At 52.1% G+C, this 27498-nt stretch overlaps 1 protein-coding gene across 1 annotated transcript in view; it reads right to left on the bottom strand.

The window, feature by feature from the left end:
• The window catches only part of LOC108555367 (segmentation polarity homeobox protein engrailed), a 79834-nt gene extending 59599 nt beyond the window's left edge, over positions 1-20235 (bottom strand). Inside the window, exon 1 of the mRNA XM_017910997.1 lies at positions 18861-20235. Coding sequence (XP_017766486.1) covers positions 18861-20235 — 1375 coding nt within the window. The remainder of the gene's footprint in view (positions 1-18860) is intronic.
• Between the last annotated feature and the right edge of the window lie 7263 nt (positions 20236-27498).

Genomic DNA, 27498 nt, shown 5'->3' with positions numbered 1-27498 from the left:
AGCCGCGACGCGAGCACGCGGGGATTAAACGCTTCGTGGCCGACGCTATCCTTTTCGCGCGCCTCCACCGTAAACCGGTTGGATCATTCATAAATCGGTATCGGCGTTATCGATATCGTACACCGTGGCATACTATTTTTATCCCTTTTCCCGCTCCCCTCTCGTCTCCGCGCCGCTCCTCCTCGCCTCTGCCATCCCGGCCGGATTGTTTCCCTCGCTTAATGGACGCTTTCTCTTTCTCCCATGGAACCGGTTCGTTTAAATTACGTCTGCGATCGCCTGGTCCGAGTGTTTTCAATAGCGTTACGTACAGGGTATTAACGGTCGTTCGTTAGAGCTAAATATCGTCGTGTCGGAAACCGCGTCGGAATCGCTCGTAGATCCTGCCTGCGTGTTCGATCGCGCGTCGGCGTGTACCGTGCGCGCCGCTTTTCGGCGCTGGAAACCCGGCCAAACACTCGCCTCGAGAGTAATCCGCGTTAAGAGTTATTTATCGGGCATGTATCATCGTCGTTTCGCCGCTTTCCTCGGCGCACCGAGCATCGGCCAATCGGCCTACACGAATTCGCCCGGCTACGCTACTCCCCGAACAGTGACTACGAAGGAGACCCCCGGGGGTGATACTTCGCTTAATCGCCAGCTCGCGGTCCTTTATTGCCAACGGTTACTTTGGTTAAGTACCAGGGTCATTGAGAAAATTGTGGGTCTGTTTGCACTGTCAGCCGGTGGACTGGTTTCATTCGGTTAAGTCGACGGACAGCCTATACTTGAACGGGGCACCGGACAAAATCGCTCTATCAGCTCCGACCGAGACACGCGGAATGTGGATTCAACGACGACCCAGAAGGAATCTTAAAGTATCTCGGAATTACCCGCTCGGCTTGATTTTATTTCAATTAACCGGCCTCCTATGCCTCGCGCGGTACACGCAGCGCCGTTTTATACGCCGGTGCGTCTAACGCACGGCACCCGAGGAATTTACAGCGGGGATCCTTGAATTCATAAACGCATAAACGATTCGCCGTCTATGAAGCGATTTGCCCAGTCAGATTCTTCCTCGTTCCCTAACCTCCTCCGTCCACTATTCCGCCGTTTCCCTTCCGCTCGCGGCTCCCTCTATTCTCCGTCGCCCTCGCCGCCGACACGCAGTATTAGAAACGTACCCTGCTGCCGATCTCGCGTCTGTCGCGTCTGTCGCGTCTGTCGCGTCTGGATTTTCCCGAAGCGGACAACAGGAAACCCGTTCACCGTGACCGAGCGAACACCGGGGATCGAAGGCGGGAGTGACAGAGGGATAGTCTCTCGTTTCACGGGGATAAAAAGAGCCGTCGTAGGTTGGTACGCGTGCGTGGTGGTGGTGGACCCTCACCTCGGACAACAGGTTATATAAGGTCGGGGTCCAAAGTAACCATTATCGAGCACGATATCTTCGTACCCGGTCGTTAGAGAGAGCAGCCCCCGACCACGAAGAGGAACACGAAGAGCGTACTCGAAGAAGACTCGTTACGTTACAGAGTGGAAAGAGCCGGCCGTAAAGTGGCCTTTTGTCATTGGAGACTTCCTTGAACCCGGTTTACGGATCCCTCCGGTATCGGACGTTTTTCAACGGCGGAAGGAGCCTTCCACGGTTTTTCGAGAAGCAGTTTGCTTGTCAGTTTCGGCTCGATAATTATCGCTACGACCGGTACCGGCTATCGACCGGCGATCGTCCCTGGCCGGCCGCAGCTTTTTATCCTTGCGCCCGCTGGATTACGAGGTTCGCCTTTAAACGATCCGTCAGTGGATACGGACGTCGACGGTCAGACCTAACTCCGCGACTCCGCGGGTCCGGTTAACAAAGTGGCGACTGGCTAAAACGACACGGTCGGTTAACGACGTCAAATTACACGCGGAACGGATTCGAGGTGGAAGTACCTCGGCGAGGAAGAGGAGGTTCTTTCGCCAGACACCGTGGACACGGGGTAATCTCTCGGCTGTTCCGGTAAAAATATAAATCACCGGCAAGGATTTGTCGCGAGGCGGAGGATTTATTTGGACGGGGTGCCGAGCCGCGTAAGTCGCACAAACGAGTGGATGCGCGGCGTGTTCCTCGACGATGAGGTCCCCGCGAACAGCGGACAGGATGATCGACCGATAATGGTGGCGCGAGGGGAGGAGAGATATTAAGCCGGGTTCACGTGTACATCGAAGGGGCGTTACTTTGTGCTTCACCTGTCTCCCTCGGTCGCTAATCGCGGAACACGACGTTTCATTGTGCGTCTCGTTACGATTGCTTAGAGCCCCGGCAGGCGTCCAAGCCAATTTCGCCTCCTCGTCCCGTCGCAATTTCCTCCAATCGCCAGCTCGTCGCGAATATTCCTATCGAAATATTTCGAAATATCGAGAAGCCAGAAAAGAAAGGAAAGAAAATAAAAATGAAAAACAGCGAGGAAAAGAAAAAGATGGAAAAGAGCGGCGAGATTTTGCCCGACGTACGCGAGGCTTGGAATTAATTCAGCAAACAATCATCACGCTCGGCAAGGCCGTAAAAGGAATGACAGAGGAGCAAGCCGAAGGAAGAGCGAGAAGGACGAGTGGAAGGAGAGGGAACTCGGCTGATCACAGTCTATGATTATGTTCTTGACTTTCGCGGTCAAGCTCCTTCATCCATGCTTCCACGGTTCCCTCTATGGTGTTCCTTCCATGCGGCTTCGTGCCGCTATTTATAGAGGCTTATTACTTTATTGCAACCCGACGCTGAATGCATTTCGCCCACGCGGTGGTTCAGCGACTCCGCGATAAGTTTTCAGGATCGAGACCGTGCTGGATCTACGACGTTCCACCGATTCTTTCCAACGAATCGTCCTTTCCACGCACGCGCGCCGAATTCCTCGTCATCGCGCAGGTGCGATTAAACGAGCCTCCATCTTGCTGCGTCTCGTCCCGCCCGACCCCGTCCTCTTCCGACGAGTCGACGTCGCGTCGCGTAATAAAAGCGGATACCCGAGGATATTCCGACGAGATCGACGCTTTCCGAGAATCGTATATCCGGCACGCGTGGGTTAGGCGACGCGTGGTAGAAAGTTAGCCGAGTATCGGATTTTCGCGGGCCAAAAGAGGAGCGAAAATCGGGCGATATCGGTGCTCGGGGGAAGGACACTGGAAACGATATCGTTGGTCGATCATCGATCGATTAGCAACATTCAGGGACGTATTCGGAGTTCGAACAGGCCACCCTGCAGCCGACTTTCGCCACACACCTTGCCGGCATCTCGCCGTAGGCAAGAAGGCGGTCGGCGTCTCGGCTCATTAAAGCTAATAATGTGGATTTACTAATCTCTCTACTCCGCCAGGCGGATATGTCCCCCCACTCTGGCCGACCATTTCACCGCGTTTCTTTCTTCGCGTTCGACCTCGATAATTCGCGAGACCGATCCCGTGAACTCGAAACGATCCTGCTACGCCTCGGACGCGGCGTCGACGGCTGGACTCTGGCTTCCGTCGTACCGGCGACGACATCGCGAGTGGAACGCGACCCGGGTCGATGGAGGGACACGGGGATTCTTTGTTATGGGAAATCGATGTGTCGGGATAAACGGCGAAACGAGTCTCGAGCGGTTCCAGGGTACCGTGTTGTCGCGCAAAAACACGACACGAACCAACGGCGTATCCATTCATTTCTCCGGCCATTTATCATCGCGAGTTTGTCGTAAAACGTGAGAAAATTGTTGTACCCCGCTCGAGACAAATTAGCTCTGTTTCGCTCCACTTATTCTCGTGGGGCAGAAAAAATGTAATAGACCGGCGCATGAGTGGCGATAATGCTAGGGTTTCGAGTCGGTCGTAATTAACTACCTTCGAGTGGCGGTTAAGAAAGCTGTAAAGGAACTTATTACGCATAACGTAATTTTCGTCCGTCGGGAAAAACTTAATCGACGACGGCGTTTGCTTTATTACCAGGCCAAGAGGGTCTCGGTGCGTCGGGCCGATCGACGCCGCGCGTCCACCGTCGCAAAATCCGCTCGGCCGATTGCGTTATCGGGATTCCGCGAGGCGTAATGATCCGGCGATCCGTTGGTCGACGCGGGAATGACAGAAACGACGAGTACCAGCTGAGTTTGCGCTGGAAATTACGGCCGTCTGTTATCGAACACTCGTAAATTTCGGCCACTCGGATAATCACGCGAACGTCTCAGGGTTACGTAAAGACAACTGGATATTTATGCTCGGCGGGCAGGTATCACGACAGCCGTACTCGAGCGGTTCGTCGAAAGGTCGATCATCGACCTGCACCGTATTCCAGGGCGCCTAACCCGGTTATAGCGTTGATCAATTTTTTATTCCCCTCGACGTTGTTACATTTCGTCACTTCGAGTTGAACGTTCCGCTAACTCGCATTCCATCGCTTTCCCGACAGGTTGCCTTTATTACGCTTCGCCTTTCGCGCAAGCCCGGCCTACTGAAACTCCTATCGAATTTGTTTTCGCGTACAAAGAAACTTGTTGCTCGACCGTGCCGACTGCTCGCCATCTTGCGCGAGGATAATAGAAGCAGTTTTCCAGCCGAGCGTGACGCGTGGCGAAAGCCATCGCGCCTCGTCCACGGGGTGACTTTAATATAAGCTTTAATCGGCCGTGACTGTAAAATTCCTTTCGTCGAGACACTCGAAACAACGCGTCGATAGAATTTCGAGTCGTCCGATCCTGCGACCTGTCAGCCGGTACCCTAGTCGCTTTTTCGACCGCCTTCAGGGGACGTTCCCCTTCGATCGTATAAATTCATTAAAACAACCCTTCGCCCGGTGTCGCGCTGCGCGATGTCAATCGAATTCCGAACATACCCCGGCAGGAGGGTCTAGCCTTTTTCCTCGCCGGTCGAATCGCGCGAGTTTACACGGGGGTGTTGCATGCCTCGATATTTGCATTCGGCTGTCTCATCTTTCGCTCGTCTTGGCCCCTGTCCACGCGACCGGATTCCTTCGGGGGTCACAGTCGCGGAAATTGCCAGCACCGTTTCGCGAACGACGCACCGTCGAGGCAACGATGCCGACGTTTACGTCTCTAAACTCGCCACTCGTATATTTCCAGCCATCCTCTGCGACTCTTAATTAAAGTCTAACGCTCTCGCGGCTAGATTCTAACGCGCCGCGCACTTCGTACCCGACGCGTATTTTACGCACCCGAGTATCTTTATAATCTCCGATACTTTACATTCGGCTATCCACATCCCTCGCGAGGCAGCGAGTCGTAAACGCCGGGCATCGAGAGAGGGTTCGCCACGAGCAGGAGCGAGAAGGACGACGGAGAGGGAGAGAGAGAGAGAGAGAGAGAGGCCTATCGAGTACCGGCTAAGGGAATAAAGCTCTCACGGTCAAGGGTTAATTTCTGGCATTACTTAGGATTTAGACGCGAGTTTAATAACGGAGAATTTCGCAGGCAAAGTTAACCGAACGATTGTTTAATTCGAACCGGCTAACCGAGCCGCGAGGGGGTTGTCGAACCCGTACGGAACTCGTTCCTATGGCTAGGCAAGACCGGGCGAAAGAGAGAAAAGGGTTCGCGGTAATTACGTAAGAGAATCAATTAAGCACGTGAATACCCGAAGAGCTATATCCATCCACCTACCTACCGAGGGTTATTAATGAACTCGTCAGATATCCGTTAAACGTTCCCAGCTCCAACTCGCGGCCTCTTCTCCCGCTCGGTATATACTCCGCATCGAGTGATTAGTCGCCCTGAGCGCTGCTGTTATTTCGAGGGTAACGGGGACGAATTGGTAATTAATATCGGGGGCCTCTGCTGGTGCGCCGAGGGTGGGTCCGTGGGCTTTAGCGAATAAACCGTCAGGGTGGATCCATCCGGACGCGCCCCCTCCGGAGATGTTAATAGGCGTTCTCCAGGGTGGCTCCTGCTCCTTTTATTTACTCGCTAAACGCTTCGCGTTATTGCATTTTCTTCGATCCACCATTCCTCCCGTGGTCAGAGATAAGGCTTTCGGGGTAATAACGCTCGCTGCGCTGAACGGAAAAAACCTCCGTCCTATTTGTTCTCCCATTCGACGCTCGGATTAGCTTTGACGGTCAAACGCGACGGTTCTCTGGAACCGAGGAGAATTTCGCTGGACCCCGAGGATCGAGAGTGGCGATACGGTTGGCCCGATCGGGAGGAGCAAAGTCAGAGCGACGAATAAATTTTGCACGGTCGTTTACGCTTGTGCATCGCGTATTATTTTATTGCCGCGAGCGAAATGTGACTGCACGGTTATGGGCTGGCGTAAAAATATAACGACCATCTGGTTTGTTCTTTACAGGCGAGCAAACGAGCTAGTCGTCGCCGCGCTCGCCGCAACGTGTCTAGGCGTTTCGCATTTTTCACGAATTTCTCTTATCTCCGCGTGTAGTCCTTAAACCTAACGAGCTTCACGGACGTTGAGCGCCGCACCGAGACGGACATGATAATTAATTTGACGATCATGTAAGCCACGCATCGTGGCATCGTACCGCAGATAATTCGTATTAGATAATCGCGAAATAATCGCGCGCTTATGCGTCGTGGCTGGCTCGTTCGGCCGTCGGTGTAATTAACTTTCCACGGTCTCGTGTGGCCAACGTGATTAATCGAGACGTGTCTATGAATTTATGGATTTCATTTAATATCTCAATGCACGGTAGGCAAAGGCCATAATTGAAACACGGCTTTGTCGATCGTGAGAGGCAACGCCTGGAATGACTCGGGAGAACGCAATCCTACTTAAGAGTTTGATAAAGTAATTAACTATAAAGTACCTTTAATCAGATAATACGTTCTACCGATTAGCGTACACCGCGTCGCGCTGCGCCGCGCCGCGCCGCGACGCGTCACACCGCGGCGTGCCGCGAGCCACGGCCACGAGGAATTACGGTGACCAACGCGATATTAATTGCGACCCGTTTTTAATGGCTTTCGGTAAATACGTTTAACGAGCGCGCAGGCATCGCGCTATCTACGCGACATCGGCAAGAAACTCGCGCGTAGAATTTTAGTCGATTGTCGAGACACTCGGGGACAGGTGTACGTTAAACGGCCGCATTAAAATACATCCGTCGTTCATTACGGCGCTCGTTTTTCTCGCTATCTCGCCTGGCCTTTTCGCGGCGATCGTGAATTGTCGGAGAAATAATAGGCCACCGGTGGCGCGGCGGGAACAATGGCGCGCACGCGTTCCTTTCCGAGGAATTCTTCGTTTTAGCGCACCTGTAACGACAAATATTCGCTGCGTCGCTCGGTATCGAAAAGGAAACGAGCAACAGGCTAGGAATTATTTAATTGACCGTGTCGGCGATTAAATAGCATACAACGATCGCTGGAGAGAGGCTCGAGCGGAGGATCTCGCGCTAATCGCTCGAAAGAGCGGAAGAGTCGATCACACGCGCTCGCTGTCTTCCCCCTTGTCCCTCTCGCGGTATCCTTCGCTCGTTCTAACGACCAGTCACTCATTCCGGGATAAATTATAGTCGTACGGAAGGAGCATCGGCCGGTTTTTCGGCACCGCTAGCGCGGGTGGCCCCATCGTGTCTTCTTACGTGTGTACGCGCCATAACGCACGCGTATCCGTCTGCGTGCGCCTCCACCATGCTTCCTATTAAGTAATTCGTTTCCCTTCGGAACGCACACACCGCGCTTCGACGTTTACAGCGTTGCTTGCATAATCCCCCGATTCTAATTTCCCGACACGCGTATTATAGTTCGCTGTAAAATTAGCCGAACGTTAGCCTCGCTTCTTTCACCGGCAGATAATCGCCGCGATACCCAGCTGGTTCGTGATCTACGAGTCTCGTGTTCCACGAATTTGCATCCTAACGCGCGAGACTAATTTTCCTTCATTATCATAGTCGCTAAACGATATCGTTACCGTCTCGTCGTCTCGTTATCCAACGGCCGCGTCGAATCGAGCATCGCCGAGATCGATTCGAAAGGTACCTGATCCGAAATGGACGAATTCTCGGATCGTGCACCGCGCCATGTTCGCTCCGTTGCGAGCGGAATTATCCACGCGAAATATTCCCGGCAGACAGATTTGTGGCGGCGATACGCAATCGCGTAACAAATTTCCACCTGGTTAGCGGCTAACGATCGCCGCGATCGGATATTTTCGATCGCGGCCGCTGCTTTTTGTCCCGCGAACCTGCCGGATCGGTCGCGACTTTCCTTTCGATCGAGCTATTCCTTCCCTTTCGTTCGCAGTCGATACGTCACCCTGATCCCGTCGCGGCGTGCTCTCGGCGTGGATCGAAAGGGAATCGATCGCATTCGATCGGCTCCCGCGTCCGCACGGAGACCCGAGGGGGAGCTTCCGGTTTTACCGCGTCTCGGGCCACGATTTCCTATCTCCGCGATACCACTCGAGATCTCGCCAAGCTGCTCCACTGCTCGTCCCCTTCGTTTTCTTTCCCGATATTCGCGTGTCCCTTTTACCTCGTCACTGTTGATCCTTCCCGTTTGTTTGCCAAGTTTCTTGCTCGTCCACCTATCCGTTTCTTCTTTCAAATCCGATTAAGCGTCGGGTTTTCGACAGCGAAATTCCACCTTTCCCAGAGTAGAACGTACATGGCATGGCGCGGTGCTCTCTTTTCGGATAAAAATAAGAATCTAGAATCGGATTACGAGTTTTTCGTTGTTATTAGATTTTATTATTGTACAGACGGTCGCGTGCAGCATACGGGGATAGCATCGATTACCGTATCTTCCCCGCTCGTGTTCCCTTCTTTTCCTTTTATTTTTCCTGCTCCTCCGTATAACAATTTCCTCAATCTCGTTAACAATACCGCACGCAACACGTGCAGCTTGTCCGGTGTGCAGGATCGCGTAATGAAACCGGCGAATCCTCCTCGGCTACCCTACATTTTTGACTCGGCTCCGCGTCCGCCCCCTCTGCTCCGCGCGACGAGTCGCCAGACCGGTTGCTCTCTTCCTCCGATAAATATTCCGATCTTCCACGTAATGGTGTCGTTCGTTATCGATGACTGACTTCTTTATTATATCGTCAATAACGATATAGATGTCTCTAGCGTGCGTACGGTGATTAGCGTGACGTCGATCAAGCAACATTAAACGAAATATAAATATCCCGGATGGACGTTGGCAGCGGAGTGGTCGGAACACGATAGCGGGTTCCTCGTCGATCACGCGTCGTTCTACGATTTCTCAACGAGCGTTCGATCGCGACAGAGGCGGAAGGAAGGAATAATTAATTCGTATCGATCACGATCGCGAATTTGAATTTCTCGGCAGGCAGAGCAGAGCGTATTTTTACGAGGATGACCGCACGCGCCGGGCCCCGGGTTCACGGGTGCCCCGGTGATACAGACGTCGAGGGAAAAACGGAGGCGACCGGACAGAAAATCTCGTTAATAATTTTACCGAATCTGTGAACGGTGCCACGTGTCTCCTCGCTTTAAGGGAATACCCTCGTGCCAGAAGAATCCGAGACACGAGGCGGCCCACCCACGTACATGCTTGTAAGCTCCCCTACCCTGCTTCTTCCCTCTTTTCAACGGGGATCATATAATACACCTACACCCGTCACCGAAGCGAACGCTCGAAGCAGACGAGAAGAGGCGTTCATCGTGTCGTTTGCATCGACGACAGGTCCACTTCCGGCCCGCATTCGTCGCTTAAACGCTTCCTCGTGCAGTGATTTATTCGTTTCGCTGACCGTGTTGGGGCTAACGGGCCCTCGTCCACTCGTCCACGTCGCGAACACGCTTTCGACTCCGGGGTCTTGGCGAATTTTCCCCGCCTGCAACGGCGGAGGGACGTCTTCTCGACGATTATTTCTAGCATTCGCGATGGCAGTGGAAGAGATAGGGAAAACGGTTGAAAGCTGGCAATTAGGGACGAAAGGTGTCCAGGGAGGAATTTTTGTTAGCCGGCTAGACAGCCTCGCAGGGCTCCCCTTTCAACGAATACGGGAGAGTTAATCAACTTCCCCGAGCTTTGGGTCATTCGTACGTGTGACCCTGAAGAGATTGATGTACTCGGCCGCGCTTAATCGTACGCTCGTAAAGACGGATGACGATCAACTTCCTTCCGGGGGCCACCTACGCTTCTCGATTCGTTGCTAGCGTCGAAACGTCATTAACCGTGAACGAGCAGCTGAAGTTTCTCGGAAAATAATTAGCATAAATTCCGTTTCTGCGAACTCAATCGAGCGTGTGATGAACGTCGTGTAAACGAATCCCTATATCCTCCACGGTATCGCTGGCCACTTACGATTTCATTGTCTCGCTTATGAATACGGCCGCTCGACTCGAACGCCAGGCGTATCGCGAGCGATCGGGAGATCGGCATCGGGAGATTCGCGCGATAGGATCGCGGAGCGATCGGAAAGAAACGGTAGGTACAAGAAGAAAACTCGTGGCTCGTTAAAGGAACTTAATTGATTTAATGGCAGAAACTCCTGCCGGATAATCGTTCCCGCCATATTACTCCAACGTGAAGTAATCCCTCTGTGTCAGAGACATTCCCCGCGTTTCAGCGATGCCGTTTCTTCGATGCCAGAGCTCCTCGACTTCCTTTCACTAATGGGTCCTTCGTTACCTACGCGGACAAACGATCATCGTCGAATTCAATTTCTAAGCGGCCGATCGGGCAGGTGCGCGCCGCTCGACGTTATGCCTACAAACTGTCCGTCCGTTAGGGCCGATTCTCATTAGCGGGACGCCGGGGCTTATTCCGTTCGCTTATTAACTGCGGAAAAGCACGCGGTCGCGAGCGAAGCAGGAACACGCAGACGCGGACGCGAACGCCTGCGCCTGCGCCTGCGCGCGCGCACCAGCAGCCCGCGTACGTGGCTCGCGCGCAATTAATTTAAAAGTTAAATGCTTCGGAACCCCGCGCTGGAAATGCGGCGTTATTAATTACGCGATATTACGCTCGTATCTTTCACGCTGTTACGTTCAAATTATCGTCAAAGAAAGCAGGGACCTGATTCATCAAAGTCGCCTCTTTCGCCGGGACGATGCACCAGTCCGCGTTCGTCTCGAGGGCCGAGTCCGCTTCCTTCTTCCTACGTTCCATCGCGTTCCCGATCGTTTGTCAACATTAAGCTTACATAGAATCGAATGCATCGCGATATTAGTCGAGTGCACGGGGAGCATTCCGCGATTCATTAATCCTTCCTCTCTCCCCCTCCCGTTCAGTATTCGCGAATCCTTTCCATTCACCCATCGTTCTCGGTCTCTGTTTATCCTCCTCTTTTTCTCCCTCTCTCTCTCTCTCTCTCTCTCTCTCTCTCTCTCTCTCTCGTTATACGCGAAATGGTGGAAAGAAGCGCGTGGTCCCGATCGTTTGAAAAGCCCGTACCCTCGCGGGCCTTCGCGCCTCGATCCTCGACGTCGGTGAAGCGACGTCAAACGAGACCCGACCGAATGGCAGATAATCTCGAGGCGCGTACCTGTTTCGCGCGAAAGAAGACAGGAAGAGAGAAGGGAATATGGCGTTGGCGGTGCTTATCGGCGCAGTGACCGTGTAAAAGTTTGCTCCGTGGCGCGTTACGCCCATAAGTCAGGGGATATTTGAAAGGCGATGCAGCGTTCTGGGACCAGCAAGTGGATCCCCCGCGGTGCCATACGCTGGCTTGTTAATCGGCCAATGGACGTGCCGTTTCGCGTCGGCTCTGCCACGGAAATCTTCGTCTCGTTCTCTTCGCCGGACGATCCCCCGATCCAACGGCGATCCTACGGCGATCCTACGGCGATCCTACGGCGATCCTACGGCGATCCTACGGCGATCCTACGGCGATCCTACGACGATCCAACGAGGATCCAACGGCGGCCAACGACGATCCAACAGCGATCCAACAACGATCCCGGCCGCCGGCTGACAGGGAAACCCAGCACCGCGATATCGCCTCGATGTCGCCGATTTCTTTCGCGATACCGGGCCCGGATTAATGTAACGAGAGTTTAACGAGTAGCTCGCTTTTCGATGCTGAGCCGCGTATAATGCACCGGTTCGTTGACTTAATGAGGCTGACTGCACGTTTGGGGGAACGACGTACAACCATCTGGAAGGTTTACCTGAATTTTTATCGGCGATACGAATGGAACGACTGCTCGGCCAACGGCCACTTCCCTTTCGCCGCTGGAATTCCACGAATCCTCCGCTTTAGATCGCCAACACGATCGCGCGTAACGATAGAGCTGCCCGTAGTAATCCGCGTGCAAAATCGCGACCTCTTAATTACCATCGGTCGCACTCGCGATTACGCTTCCGTTCGTCGACTACGGGGTAATTTCTCCGCGAATCGAAATCGGGCCCAGTTCGATCCTGGCTCGACCGTGGAAAATCGACGATTTTCCACGCTCGATCGTCGAGGGTGGGAGAGCGATCGAGACACGCGTGCTGATATGGTAGCAAAGGCTCGCGATCAGACAAGAATGATAATTACAGGAGTCGTTAATACGTCGTTAGAAGTGATTTTATTTTAACGGCTGGACGTACAGGACAAGCAGGGAGGAGAAGCGGAGGAGGAAGCCGTTTCCCTCATTGTCGCTGCACGTCGATTGGAATTTCTGGAAGTTGGGTAATTAACGTCGACGACGTTTCGAGTGTGTGCGTGCCGACGTAATGACGTTCTATTAAAGGAACGCTTTTAACTTGACCTCGAGGGGAACGTAGCTTCTGCGGCGATCGTGCCGCGATGGAACAAGTCGGCTGTGTAACGAGGATTTTTGTCGCGGGAAATGGCGCGCTGGATATTCCGCTTAAATCCCGGACGCGTAAGCTCGATGTTGATAATAACACGTCTTTATTGCGTCAAATTAAACGAAGTGCCGCGATATGCAAATGCAGCGCGCTGGTTCGGTTGTAATTACAGGCTGAAAGTCGTGGCAGAGAGTTGCATGCCCCTGTGCACCTCGTGTGTCTCGCGTAGAACAAAAGCCATTAAACAGGGAACGAGCCAGCGAGGGGTGCGAGGGGTGCAATAACGAACCGATAGAAAGAAACGACGATAACGGCGAGGCATAAACAGCAAATAATAAAAGCGCGAAAACGAACGCGGTTTTTGCACGGTCGAAACTGGTCGGGTGGAAACCGGGGGATGAAAAGGGGGCACGAGATGGAAAAATAACACGCGGCTCGTGAAGAAAATCAGCCGTGGACGCTAAATCAATCGGATCTATCGAATCGATTTCTTTCGCGAAATCGATCAGCCGGAAATCTCTAATAACGTAATTTTACGACGGAGCAACGATGCACGGGGGCACGAGTTTCGAAGGGAACGAGTCGGCCATTAGCGGTCAGCTCGTTGCACCTCGGACCGCGACTCTTCGTGCTCTCCGATAGAATCGATAAATCTTTGTGGTATTTATCACGCAGTGATAGAGAGGGGGCGGGAAAGAGAGCGAGAGAGAGAGAGAGAAAGGGATTCCTCATCGCGTGTCAGCCACGAGTTTCAGCCGGTTTCTTAACAAATCTGCGCGGAACAGGACGGTAACACAATACCGCCATTTGTAGCGCGACGCGAGACGAAAACGATCGTTGCAGGCGATTCGCGGTATCTGAAAATACACTTTACGATATCTGGAACGAACGGAAGCCATTCATAGGTTTCTGTAGCCGCCTCTAGGCCACACAGGGACCGCGCTGGCTCGATATTATACACATGGATGGTGCGTGCCTCTAGCCGGGTTTGTTATCGTGTTCAACCGCGGAGAACGGGAGGCACCTTCGATTTAACCTTAATAAGATCGATGGATCCCACGAGGCTGCCCGATATGGAGCACGCTCTCGCTTCCACACGCATGCACACGATCATACAGTACCGGATGATTCAGTGGTACCCGGATTAAACGGAGCGCGCGCGGTCGTCCAAGTTTCTATTTTACTCGCGGTACCGTCGCGATTTTCTTTCTATTCCCTTTTCTCGTTTCGCGCGCAATTGCACGTCCCGAGCCTCGAAAAATGCCACGGTTCGACGTAACCGGGAATCGCGTCAGCTCCGGCCGTGTTTATCGGTCCTTGCTTCACCCCGTGTACACGTATTGCTTGTCTTGTCCAATCAGTCGAGCAAGGGTATAGCTAGAAAGGGGAGAGAAGGAGCGACGCGAACCAGCCTTGCAAATTAATGTCTCTTTATTTCGTTGCGAACATTTCGTTAAAGCCTGATTTATCGCCATATACATCGCGGCTGCCTTTTTATCAGATCGATCGCCCGCGGCTTCGATCGTTCCTTTAATTATGCAACGGCCGTACGGATCCTATTCGCGGCCTGCAGCTAATAATAACGATCGAAGACCACGCGCGATCTCGTTTCCTTTCCTCGCGCGAGATTCCGCCATTTTTTCCTTTTCTCTCCGTCCAACGGGCAGAGCGTTAATAAAACGGCCGCGAGCACGCCCAAAGTAGCATAAGGCGTAAGTGCATTGCTCAAAACAATCGGAGAATCAGATTTCTAAACGCGATATCAGGCCCGAATGAAATATGCCGCGTTAAACTCCACGCTGTTCCGTTCGGGCTCGTTTCGTCCGAAATGGCTTCCATTTAAGCAGAAAAATGATCTATGGACGTTGCCGCGCACTGATACACGGGATAACGTTGGTAAATAAGCACGGCTTGGAAAGTCCACGTCACGGGTAACATTGAGATATGGTAAACGGTATCTTCGCGGGTACACGCCTGGGAATTAACGAGAATTATCTCGAGATCGCTCGATTATCGTATCCGTCTCTGTGCTGGATCGAAAAATCCACGGATCAACGAACGTTTCTGCCAATCAAAATTGCTCGGCGATCCTTTCTCCTCGTTAAGAGAGAGCAACGAGTTTCCCATTTGTCGCGTTCGCCGCGAATATCGGCCATTTATTGCCATTGCCGCCGCTATCGAATTCACCTGACTTTTCTCGCTCGCCACTTTCAGCGGCAGCCATCTCGGTCCTTGCTTTTCCCTCCCGGCACCGCCCGTTGTCCCGTTAATGGAAATATCTTCCGTACGAGTTACACACCCAGCCCAGAAAGCTAATTAACCATAACTTTCCGCAAACGGACGTAACGCGCGTTATCCTCGTCCCATAGCCAGCAACCGCCTCCGAGTCGGTAACGAGTATTCCCGAGGGACGAGTCCTTGTCATTCTCAACTGCGTGCTCCTTATATATCTTTCAATTTCGTCTCCAGGAATCGTCTAAACGTCACTCCGAATTGGACCATGCAACGAACGATGGTCATTTGACCCTTCAAAGTCACCCAAATATCCCTTCGACTACGACGTGCAACCACGTCTCTCGATCAGTTGACTAATCGTCCCTTGATCCTTAGGGATTATTCAAACGTTCCTCAAACTTTGGATGATGAATAACGCAAAGAAATCTTCCAGTTTCATTGGTTAATCGCGATATCGTCTTCAACAATCGGTCAAAAGTACCCCGAACATTGCAACACACTGTCAACACCTATCTGTCCCCGTTCACCGATGTTCATTAGTCTCTGGCGAATCGTCCAAACGTTCTTTCCAATTTCGTAAAACGTATCACGCAAAGAATGATAGTCATACGATCTTTCAAAGCCACCCAAATATCCCCTCGACCTGTGCATGCAACTATGACGTGCAACCACGTCTCTCGATCAGGTGACTAATCGTCGCTCGATTCTCAGAAATCATCCAAACGTCCCTCGAACTTTGTAAGATGGATAACTCAAAGAAATCTTCCAGTTTCATTGGCTAATCGCGGTATCGTCTTCAACGATCGCTCACAATCGCTCGAACGGACTTGGAACCTCGCAAGACACTGCCAACACCTATCCGACCCGTTCACCGTCTGATCATTAGTCCCTGGCGAATCGTGGAAACGTTCCATCCATCTACGAGACGTCCTATGAAACGAAGTTTCACCGGTCGATTGACCAATCGTGTCGTGCCAGCGGACCAATAACTAATTAACAAGGATCAACGTCGAAATCCCTAACAGTCGCGGCGATTTCCCCAACGACAGAACACGCGGCCAAGATTCGTATCGCGGACACGAAGGTTGCATAATTCCCGCGGTCAGTCACGAGAAACACCGATCTAATCGCATGTTTCGGGATGATCGTCCGGCTAAAATTCCAGCTTCGCACGAACGGCGCAGCTCGCGAGGACTCGCCGCGGAGGGATGCTTTCGGGCGGCGTCTGTCGGCCAAGCAGCCATAAAACGACACGCTCGAGGTAATTAATAACGAAATTATCCCGGTGATAAGGCAGACCGAGGCCTGGTAAGCGTATCTCGTTGATTCGACTGGCCAGCAATAAAGCACCATTAACACCGGCCAGCATTTTTCCCGTAGCGCAGACCGCTAAATTATAAAGTCACCGTGGAGAACCAGATCAGACGCGATATTTCTTGCCCTCGAGAGCTCGTCCACGCTCGCTCCTCCCTTCGTGAAACGAATCCGTATCGACACGAGCACAGCCTCGTCCAGTTGATCCCTTTACGGATACGCGGATTCGTTTATCGGCGAATTTGCTGGTGAAAAACCCAGGAAAGGTAGGCTACCGCCTATGTAGACCGGTGGCTGCGTGGGTGCGGAAAGAACGCGTCCGGCCGGTGGTCGTGTCCCAACCTGCGATATCGAGCCGCGGGACCGGCGCAATAACAGTGATTAAGCTTTATCGCGGCCGTTTCAACGGACTATTTATCTGTCGGCCGCGAAATTACGCGCTGTAAAGACATAATAGGAACGTGATCCAATATTGTCGTTTGTCCGCGGCGGGTGACCGCGCGGCTGGAACCGGCCCCGCAAAAACTACCGGTTATTAATCGGGAATTTAGCACTTTTATGTGTTCCACCGGCCGGTACGACTTCATTCGCCGGGCAGATCGCAATAAGAGCCCGACGACGTGTACGCGGCCTAAGTCGATGTTCGCGTAAAGGGATTAGCGTTTTATTTTTCACCGGTTAGCCAACGTGGCCGCGACTACGGTGGAAGGGGTTGGAAGGTGGTGGTCGAAGTGGACGAAGAGGAACGGAGAAAAGGGGTCAGGAACACGCGTTCGCGGAGCGTTGGTGGATGGAAAAATGAACCGTGAGAAATTCGTGGCATTCCCATTAGCCGTTTCCCGGCGTGGCACGGGGCAGCAGGCTATTAAAATACAATAGGGTAGGAAAGCAACGGCGAACCGGTCGTGTTATTTTTTTCTAACACAATGCGATCGGGCCAGGACAGCGATAACTTTTGCAGCGCAGCACGCATCCGCGAAACACGGCGCGGATCGGGTGCGAAAAGGGACAGCAAAGATCCGCGAGAGACGCACACGGGCCTTGCACAACCGCGCGAGCACGCTTGAAAACAGAAAACCGATCTAATAGGGTGCGATTATTTACCGATGGTTTGCATAAGAATACGACAACTGAATGACCTATAGGAAATTGTTGTACGCGTACAAAAGCCGGAGAAATAGTTGGTTGCATATCGCGGTTGATTTATGGGGCAGAGAGCAGCTTATTTCTCCGAGTGGTTAACAATTGTTTCCTGACAATGAGCGTATATCAGATATGAGTGACACGAAGGAACGTTTTCTACCATTCATCAAGCTGGCACTCGGTCGGCGAGTAAAGTAATTACACGTTTTCCTGTGTCGCTTGAAAGGGTCATCCATCTGCTCGAAACCGGGGAAACAATTCCGCCAAGACGTGCCGCGCGACAAAATAAATCTCTAATTAGCGGCCTCGTGGAAGGAAGTTCGATAGCCCGAGTACCCACTCCGAGCCTTGCCGATCTCGCCTTCGTCGCGTTCGAACGTGCCGGTTCATTGAATATTCACGAATAGAAGTTCCGAAATTCAGAAATTCGTCGTCGGAAGACACTCGCGGCTAATGGGAATTTTTACGCGAAATACTCCGTCTCGTGTACCAATTAAACCGTACATCTTAATCAACCTACCGTCCCAATAGCGAAAACAACGTCAGGGCTGCGAAAACGACGTCGAGACCGAGTCGAATTTTGTGTCTGGTGTTTCGATGAATTATTAATATCTCAATTAAAATCGACACAATTACGACATATCTCTCTCTCTCTATCTGGAACGTGAATCGGATCCGCGGTGCATTTCAGACGAGTATTATTTATGTCGGTGATATCGTCACGAATAAGATTTTTGTCAAGCCCCGTGGGATAATTAGTTGGCCGTTGCTGGCAAAAAGGTCCAGCTGCCGATAATCTAAATAAAATTGTTGAAATCGTGACAGAGCGGTATTCCAGGTGAACCGTTCCCTTATATAACAAACGGTCGCTTTCCGACCGAGAAATATCATTCTTTTGTACCGTCGAATCTCGCGAGTCGATGAACTTTCGTCCATTATGCTGCTCTAATGAGAAATTCCGTTAGCGGGCAATCGGTCGAGCCGACAACGAGCGTGTATCCATTAGTCGTTTAATCGTTCTCGTTCAGCCGGGACGAAAATCGGCCTGGATCCGCCGATCCCGTGCTGCCTCGGCAACGTTCCGCGGCGTATAAATCGAACGAAAATCACGAGCGCGCACGGGAGGAAATGCTCGTTCGATTATACTATTAACTGACCTTTCGTTTATTTCTTCGTTCGGTGGAAATTTATCTGTGAACCGGTTAACCGATCGACGTGACTCTTCGTATCGACTCGCGAGCCCGGTTACGCAAGCGGGAACGTGAGAGCATTTTAACTTTCATAAGTTAAAAAGCACGCTGTTTTACCTGGGAGAATTCATTGTGCCGAGTAGTTAACGAACCCGCGTATCTTTGCTCGAAACTTTTACGCGACGTAAACGGAACGGCGATAGTTGGCCAGAGCGTTATCTCGCATCTACGGTGGTTAACGACTGTCGTTAGAAAAGACTGCGACCACGCGGCGCGATCTCGTCGGCGAAAGAATGTAACGAGGAGAACTCACCGGAGGAAGGTCGATCCGAGTATCTGGTGCAGTAGACCCAGGCAGGCCAGGGCAATTGCTTGCCCGGATCGGACACAGGTGGTCCGGTGGCGTTCGAGGAAGGACTGCCGGTCGTCACACCGCCGGAGGAGGCGTTGGTCGTCGAGCTCGTTTCCGAACTACTTTTCTCCGAGGTTTCGGTGGCCGACTCGAGAAAGTCCTTGGTCAGGTCGATGGGCCTCGAGCTGACTTTCTTGGGACGGGACTTCTTCAACGAGATCGGGTCGGTAATCCGTCTACCAAAGTCCGCTTTCAGTATGTTGTCTATACTGAACTTCAAGCCGGCCTGATGCTGCAGATTGTTGTTGTTATTATGGTTATTATGATGGTTACTGTTATTGATGCCATTATTCTGAACACCGTTGGCGCCAGGCATCGTTCTCCCGTTCTCCTCTCTCGCCCCGGGTGAGGCAGGACTGCCGGGTTCCCTCTGAAGGATCTTGCTAACGGAGAGTCGATGCTGGTGCACCGAGTTGGCCGGTACGTGTTGCACCTGCGACGTCTGATGAAGGTGAACGTGGCTGTTGGCGTGATGCAAGTGCTGGCCAGGATGCGGCATCAGCGAGGCCGTTTCCCTGGGATCCCTGCAGGCCGTAGGGTGGAGGACAGGGGTGGCTGCTTGGAGACCGGTAACGGCCGACGGTGGTGACAACGACAGCCTGGTCACCAGGGGAACGCTGATCGGGGTCCTGTGCAACCTCTCCACCGTGGGATAAACGATCTCGTGAGTCAGACCGTGCTGGACCCGGGCCGGATAGTCCGGGATCTCGGTTTCCCTGGACGAATACCGTGGCAGCAGGTGTTGCGGATGACTCGATTGATACCTGGGCACTATGACGTCCTGGATTGCCTCGGGCCGACCCGGCGACGAGGCGGTGGCCGACGAGGAAGCCGGTGACCTGACCGAGGACGCGGTAGGCGACGACGGTGGTTGACTGTAGGCCGGTGGACTCGGTGCCGAGATGTGATTAGCGGTTCGCTGATAGAACGCATCGTTGCAGCTCGTCGAGCTAGAAGGCGATGGTGTCGCCGATGTCCTCGTGTTCTCCTCGTCGCGAAAGTCACCGCGACTGCTCGCCGATTCTTGGTCATACCTGACCGAGCCGCAACCACGGATTCCAACGACGCTCGTGGGCGTCGGTTCGCTACCGACGCTCAATACCTCGCTGGTGTCGCTTTCGCAATCGCTGTCGGGATTGTTGCCGTCACTTCCTCGTATCTGATCCCGTTTCTCGGAGTCCTCGGGCTCCAGCCGGGTTGCCAGGTGATTCTGCCTGATCTCGTGGAGATCGTTCAAATCTAGACCGATGGATGGCTCCGGTGGCGTGTTCGACATGTTTCTTTCGCGATTCCCTTGTTTCTCTTGGGCAAAATTTCTCCCCTTACTCCGGCCGAGTGGATGATCGAATGGTACGAAGACCCGGTTAAGCCTCGCTGGACTTTAACCCTCCCATCACGACCGCCAACGAGGTCCCTTCGTCTTCGCTTCGCCTTTCGGTCTACTCGAGCGCGAACTTGGCCGAGTCGGAGATGGTTCGACGTATCTACCTAACGGATTCCGGCCGCTGCGAGTTGCCTGGAGGGAGCATTTTCGCGCAGGGCACCTGTCGTCCGATCGTCGACCGGCCGTGGATCGTTAACGAGCGAGCCCTGGTATCCGAGTCGCATAGTACCGCGAATTCTAACGTAGGACGCACTGTTCTCGTGGCAAATTGACAACTAGTCGCGCACGTTTCAGTTACTCTGTTACTCCCCGAGCACCGAGAGTACTCTTGCCCCGATTTCTTGCCGACGGACACTGTTCAGCCCAGCTGCTTCATGACTGATCGCCACGACGAGGTTCGACTTTATCTCTCATCTTGCCCCGCGTACGAGCTCTCGGAACCAAGTACACCGCGAACCAGTCCACCAGCGTGTCGCCAGCTCATTACTTCGACCGACAGTCCAACCGACAACGAACCGCGTCGTCCTCGCCGAGCTCTCGGAGCATCACCAACCTGTCGCGCCGCCTCGAAATCTTCTCGATGTGTCCATAATCCATTGCACTCTCACTTTCTTCGCGCTCTCCCTGCACCGGCTGGTGGTCCTTCGGACCCAGGGAGAGGTGTACGGGTAATCGTCGGGTGCACCGTGTATACGCGGACGCAACGGTGGTAACGCGCACCAAACGCAGAGTCAGCGAGCAGGAAACCGAGGCGAGAACGCGAGCCAAGGGCTCGGACGTGGCGCAAGGACCGGAAGGAGAGACGAAGACGCGATGCTTCGGACGAGGATCGGTGAAACGTGGAGTTGCTACACGGCGCTGGTAGACGCGGGTTTCAACGGAACCGTTGTGCGACGCTGTGGATCCAGGCCGGGCTGGTTGTCCAGTTGGTTGCCGCGAAGCGTCTGCGGCGAGGAAGCGGCGGGAGGGTCGACGATGGGCGTTTCTGGGCGTCGATTCCTCAGCCGCTACGCCCCTGAGCTGACCTTTTCAGGGGTGAAGACCCTGTCTAGGGGCGCGACCACTCGACATCTGCCGGCTGCCGCGAGAACTCGCGAACCTGTAACGCCCAGCGTTCCACCACTCCGTGCGAGCAACTGCTGATAGGCAACCCAGAACCCGGTTTCCCCTCTTCGCCACGGCTTCTCCTTCCTCCTTTCGTTCGAACACCTTTCCCGATTATCTCCGTTCCTCTTTCGCACCGGGCCTAGCCGCTCGTGTCCCCACTTGGCTCGCAGTCGCAGACCTCCAGTCTCTTCGTGTTTATCCGAACCCTCTCTCTCTTCCACCACCTCCTCTTCCTTCCACCTGCACGAAACGTTCTCCGTTTTACTTCTGGCTCCTCTATCTGCTCGTCCGGTGATCCAGTACGCTGCCCCTGTTCGCTTGTCCTTTTTAGTCGGACGATGTTCGTCTTCTTCCTGCTCGTGCTCGATTTATCCCCTCCAGACATTATCGCGTTGGCTTTCCAGATTCTCCTCGTCTCTCCTCGCCCAGGCTTTCACCCTCTCCTTTCATCTCGCTCCTCCGGCTCTCCTCTGTCTCCAGCACGTTCCGCCTGTTCTTTCTGATTCCTCTATCTGCTCTTAGATGATCCGGCTCTTAGCTCCTACCACGTTTAGCTTCTCTTCCCCCTGGGGGTTCCTTCCTCGCTCCTTTATTTTTCCCTCGCTCCAAACTCTTTCCGTCTCCCTCGCGCTCTTCCTCTTTCCCCCCGATTCTCTCCCCGCCCCCTAATCTTCTTCTCGCCGTCTCCACTACTTTCTCCTCCGTCCCTCGCGCTTTCTCGTTGCTTCGTTGCTCCCTCGATCGCGCGCCACCCTTGGCCGGAGCAGTCGGGTTGCACGGGTCGCGATCGTTTCCCGGACACCGGATAAATCAATCGCGAGGCAACCGCGGCAACGATCCCATGATCGTCGCTATTACGGTAATACACCGTTGTAACAATGCCCATTCGAGACATTGTACCGGCCTATCTATCCAATTTCATCTTTAGAGGCGAGTTACAGCGAACCAGGCTAATGCCTCGAACGGCTCTCGCGTGCATTATTAATCGTCCGCGGATCGGGGCGATTTCCTTTTTCTCTCCAGCAATTCCTCATCGCTCTCATGCATATTTAATCGGGGACGGAATCGAGGAACGATGTAGTCGGATTCCGTCTCCGCGACGGGGCACCCTTCGATTCGATCGGTATCGCGGAGGACGAGTCTTTCCGCGAGCAGCGTGTACCCTTTCGTTTCATCCCGCCGCGGTGTCACGGTGAAACACCCTAAGTGGTCGGTCGTGTCTCAGGATCTGTAACGAATAGACGTATAACCCGCGAGATATCGCTCGATCCGAGAGAGAATCGAGATAGGCGCGAACGAGGAAGCGGAAGGGTAAGAGTGGAGGATGCAGACGCGTCCGGCTGGAAGAAGGCACGTTGGCTCCGCGAATATCGATTCACCCCTGGCCGGTTTTTCTCCGGCGATGGAGAACGGTGGTGGCGTGCATGCGCGCCGTGAATCACGTATTCATTTTTCGTCGGGTTCCGTGAGGAGCTCGGGAGCGCGTCAACGTGCTCCCGGGCGATCGTTAAGGCTCATTATGGGCCGATCTTTCAGCGGATAGGAGGTAGCGAGAAGAAAAGAGGAGAAAAGGAAAGAAATGTCAGCTCGTAAATCGTCGGTCAGGTGAAGTTAAAGTGCGTCAACATCGATCCGCGACACGTAACTTCCTCCCCGAGTCTCAACACCGATTTCCACGCGCTGCATCCACCAACCCCCACCCGGCCGCTGCCCCACGGCGCGTTGAGAAGATTATCAGAGGGAAACGGTAGTGGAGGTGATCGATAGGGATCTAGAGGGCTCCTTACACTTGTAGCTTTCACTCCGGCTCCCTTATCGGGGTAATAACGTTTAATAATTATACGAGATGCGTCTCTCCGTGCTCGTGTTCGTGCAACGCTCGTTTCGCTCGCGCGATACCGCCTGGCTAGGTGCACGTCGATTAAAAACTTCTATTCCCAACTGTCGATGGCAATCGCCAACCCTGCTGTACCCTTCTTTCCTCCCCTCTTCCTCCACTCCTTCTACCGCGAATGAAGTTATAGACTCGTCATTGGGATGGAAGAACGCGCTTTCGTTCGAGAGTTTAGGAAGCCGCTTGTTAACAGCCGTTCCCGTCTCCGATTCGCCAACCGAGTCTTCCTTTTTTCCCCCTGCCCACGTTAGCAGAAGTAAAATTTATTACCGTGTAATTCCGGATTCACGACGCGCCTTTTCCACCGGAGAACGCGGAAACCTATGCTAATCCGATCGAATCCTACCGGGATAGTATCTGCCCGACGTGTTCGCGGACGCGCGTGCAAAACCTTTTACGGCATCCTCCGGTGGAAATTGTCATTTATGGAAATTAAAGGGTGGGAATTGACCGGCGGCCTCTGCAAATTTCCCGCCACTCCCGCGGACCAGCCATTCCACGGCCAATTTCAAGCATTCCCGGTCGTATCCCCGGTTCGTATAATTTCGTTCCACGCTCGGAGCAGATTCAACGAACACCGATTTTCTTCTCGCGTCTTCGGTATCAAAAACGTGTCGTTCGTCAGACCCAGGCTGCGAGCCAACTCGCGCAGCATCCACGGAGTACCCTGGTGTTCGATCAGCGATACCCGAACTCGTTACCGAACACTCCCCCTGTAAATTTCGTTAACACGGACCATCTTGCATTCCCGCGTTAACGAGCGTCCACGTGCTTGTTAGTCTCCGAAAGAAGTCCTTTAGGGAGTAGCACGCGAGTTCCAGAGACGAATTCCGATTCGCGTGCAGTCGTTCTGGTTCGACGAGTCGACGCAGTTGGCTGGCCATTCCTATTAGCTCACCCCTAGATTTTAATTCTACGCTGCGTCCGAACGAATGCGTGTGGCAGCTAGACAGGAGGGAAGGGGTTCGGTTAGAGGATTAAATGTTTGTTTTCCCGGCTAATTCGCGGTAATGGCGTTCGAAAGCTGCGCGTGGATTAGCTCGTGTCGCGATCACAGGTTGCGTTGAACGTCGGTTGTTACAGCGATAGCTAAACTGCGATTCAGCCCGAGTCTGCGGTATGGTTATCGTTCGTAAACAGATACCACGAAGGGATAAATCGAAACACGCGTTTGTATTATAATTGTCGCAGATTCCGAAGGTTAGAGAAACGAACACGATGCTTCGCGTATTCAGCGAGACAGTAAATTTTAACCCTTCGCACTCGAGAAGTGACCCTCGGTCACCACTTTATAAAATTTGGAACATCGATATTGATTAATATATGAAATTTAATGTGATGTAACAGTGTGCAAGGTATCGAAATCAAATAATTCTACAATTCTTTATTTACTGCTCAAAAAAGTATCGTCAGCTCTTTAATAGAAAATCTTTGATTTTTTACTCTTCTCTAGCCAAAAGATCGTCGAGTGCAAAGGGTTAATTAACACGTTGACTGCCACGCAAGTTTTCGTGATTCCGGTCTAAGAAGCCGATTTGGTTTAATCGTGTTGTATTAGTAAAAATTTTATTTATAGTGCATAGTAATGATTAAAAAGCTTAACACATTTGTTTCTTTTTTTAAAAAGAACGTTACGAATTATCTCGTAGTTGGCGTGCAAGATTGTTTTAAAAGTGATCACAAATAAACTTGTATAAACTTTTCCTTTTTGAATTATGCTACATTTATACTACGGGTTTCCTCGTAGCTGTACAAATATGGTAAATAACGAAGAGACGAGACAACTCGTAGTAGGCGTCCTGGGCAAGTAAACGACCTACGAAATATCTCGTAATTAGCAGTCAACGTGTTAAGAATAAAGAAAATAAGGGATATAATACAATTTATACAGATACGCTTTTAATCTCTAATGTCTGAAGAAAGGCTTCGACCCTTTACGTCCCTATACAGCGAATAATGACACCGAACTAACTCTGGAGATTCAAGAAAGACCAAAAGCCTAGCCTACTATAGCTCTCAATTGTTTCGGCTATCGGTTTCAGAACTTCGGAGACAGAAAGGCAATGTTCATGACAAAAAGACAATGTATAACGTTGTCCTCCAACGATAATACCTTCATCCTCTTGGCAGAAAGCAGTTTAGAAAGTCGTAAGTTATTCCAATTACACTATTCGTCTACTCGCTTCTGTGTCTGCGCGCATCTGACATTATACATCTAGATAAATTCTAGGATTAATCTGTTTACGTCTCGAGGCTGTAAGCATCCGTTTTTTAATATTCTATTTACTCTCTAGATTAATTTGCAATTTGTTTATCCGCGTCCACCATTCGCTGGTTTAATTTCGAAATTCGAGTTTAGAGTTGAGCGCGCTGAAATGGCTGCCACTTAATCGGTCCTGCGCGTGGATGGTAACGATATTTCACGGTAATTTAAACGGAATCGGTATAGATCGGCAATGGTGGATTAATAAAACCGTGGATCAGCGATAAATCAAACTTTTCCTAGCGAAACTGGGAAATACTCGCGTTGATTAAGAACAAACAACGGTAGCTCTCTGGCAAACTTATTACTTTCGAACCGCTATCTAAATCCGACATCGACCCGGTGACACGTAATTACTTAGGCCAACGAGTCTACCACGAATGCTCCGCCGGTGAGCAATTTTCGAGCAACGACCAGTTTCGGCAGCAACGTCCATGCGTCGGCGACGTATTAACATTTCCAATAGTCGATACCGGGTGCCGATTTTCCACGAAACCGGCATTATCGACACATGTTGCGCCTCCAACCTTCCTCCCCGACGCTATCATTTTCGCGATTACGCGCCTGATTTTTTTCTCATTAAGATGCTATCGTCCTAAGAATAATTGGCCGAGGCGATAGCGGCAAGACCGGCCCCGTTCCTCGTCCGCGTATCGATTTCTCGGGTATCGAGCAGCCGTACGGCATTAGCATGGAAAAGAAGGTGCCAATTTGCGTCCGATAAGCGGCCACTCGCGGAGACCAGCGACAAGGAACGCCGCTCTATTGGTTCTTCCCCATTTTTCCAACCGAGCCTGAAACTTACGCTCTTGCTCCCTTTGTCCGCCACCATCTCGGTGTACTCGTTACCCCGACCCCTCTCCCGCGAGGTAAAAAGTGACCGATAATTATGCAAAGCAGTGACAAGTTTTACCCAAGTATCTCGAGAAACCGAGGACCAAAATCCGGAGGCCAAGCTTTGAAAAGTTATTTCACCACACTCTGCAACGTGGTCCCCGAAATTTTCGCGATATTTCAGATTCACGAAATCCCTCAAATTTCCTATAGCTTTTGTAGCGGAAGGATAAGGAGTTAGGGCTAGTGGTCCAGGAGACTTTCCTCGTCAAAGGTTTCCATTTTACTGCCGGTCCTTCGGCTCGAGAAGGGGTTCGAGAAATTGGCATTTGACAGCACAGTACAGAGCGCAGCCATCATCACGGTACTGTAACCGATGGTCTAATTTGTTCACTGATGATGTACGTTAGAAAGCAGTTTTAGAATAATCTATGTATACCACGGTTATGGCTTGAGATATTTACAATTGACAGTACGGTCCTTCGTACATCCACCAACAGAGCACTGTATCCGTTGGATTAATCTGTTCACCGATCATGCATAATCTACAGCAATTCTAGAGTGTGAAATGCAAATCCATTATCCCTCGGAATATTACCAATTGACAACACAGTACTGAGTACAGCCATCATCACATTATTCTAGCCGTTGAATTACTTCAAATTAACACCCCTCGACCGATCGTCTCGCTATCGATGAGTTCAAGTGTTTTACGCCTAAACAGTCGGAGACGCTGCCTGTCGCCTGACTGTTTGCGTCGTCTATTCTAAGATCGCTTAGATTTTATTATTCCTAATTATTCGTAATTATTTCTAATTATTCGAAAGTATTCGTGTTTCCAAAGAAATTTCCGCGCCGAAAGATGTGACTCGATCGCGAGCACTCGGGGTGGCATTTTTCTCCAGGGACGTCCCGATTACCCTGCCCGGGTAATCATGCGAAATCACGCGAGAGTCCTTGAGTTATATCCGCAGATACGTCACGGAGGGAATCGGCGAGGAGCATCCATCAGATTTTATCTGTCGGCCAGTCTAGGGATACCCTCTCTCTCTCTCTC

Source organism: Eufriesea mexicana, unplaced genomic scaffold (assembly GCF_001483705.2).
Source record: "Eufriesea mexicana isolate 0111107269 unplaced genomic scaffold, ASM148370v2 scaffold4744748277, whole genome shotgun sequence".
NCBI classification, from domain to species: Eukaryota; Metazoa; Arthropoda; class Insecta; order Hymenoptera; family Apidae; genus Eufriesea; species Eufriesea mexicana.
Note: the sequence above shows the minus strand (reverse complement) of the source record. Positions and strands in the feature narration are given on the sequence as shown.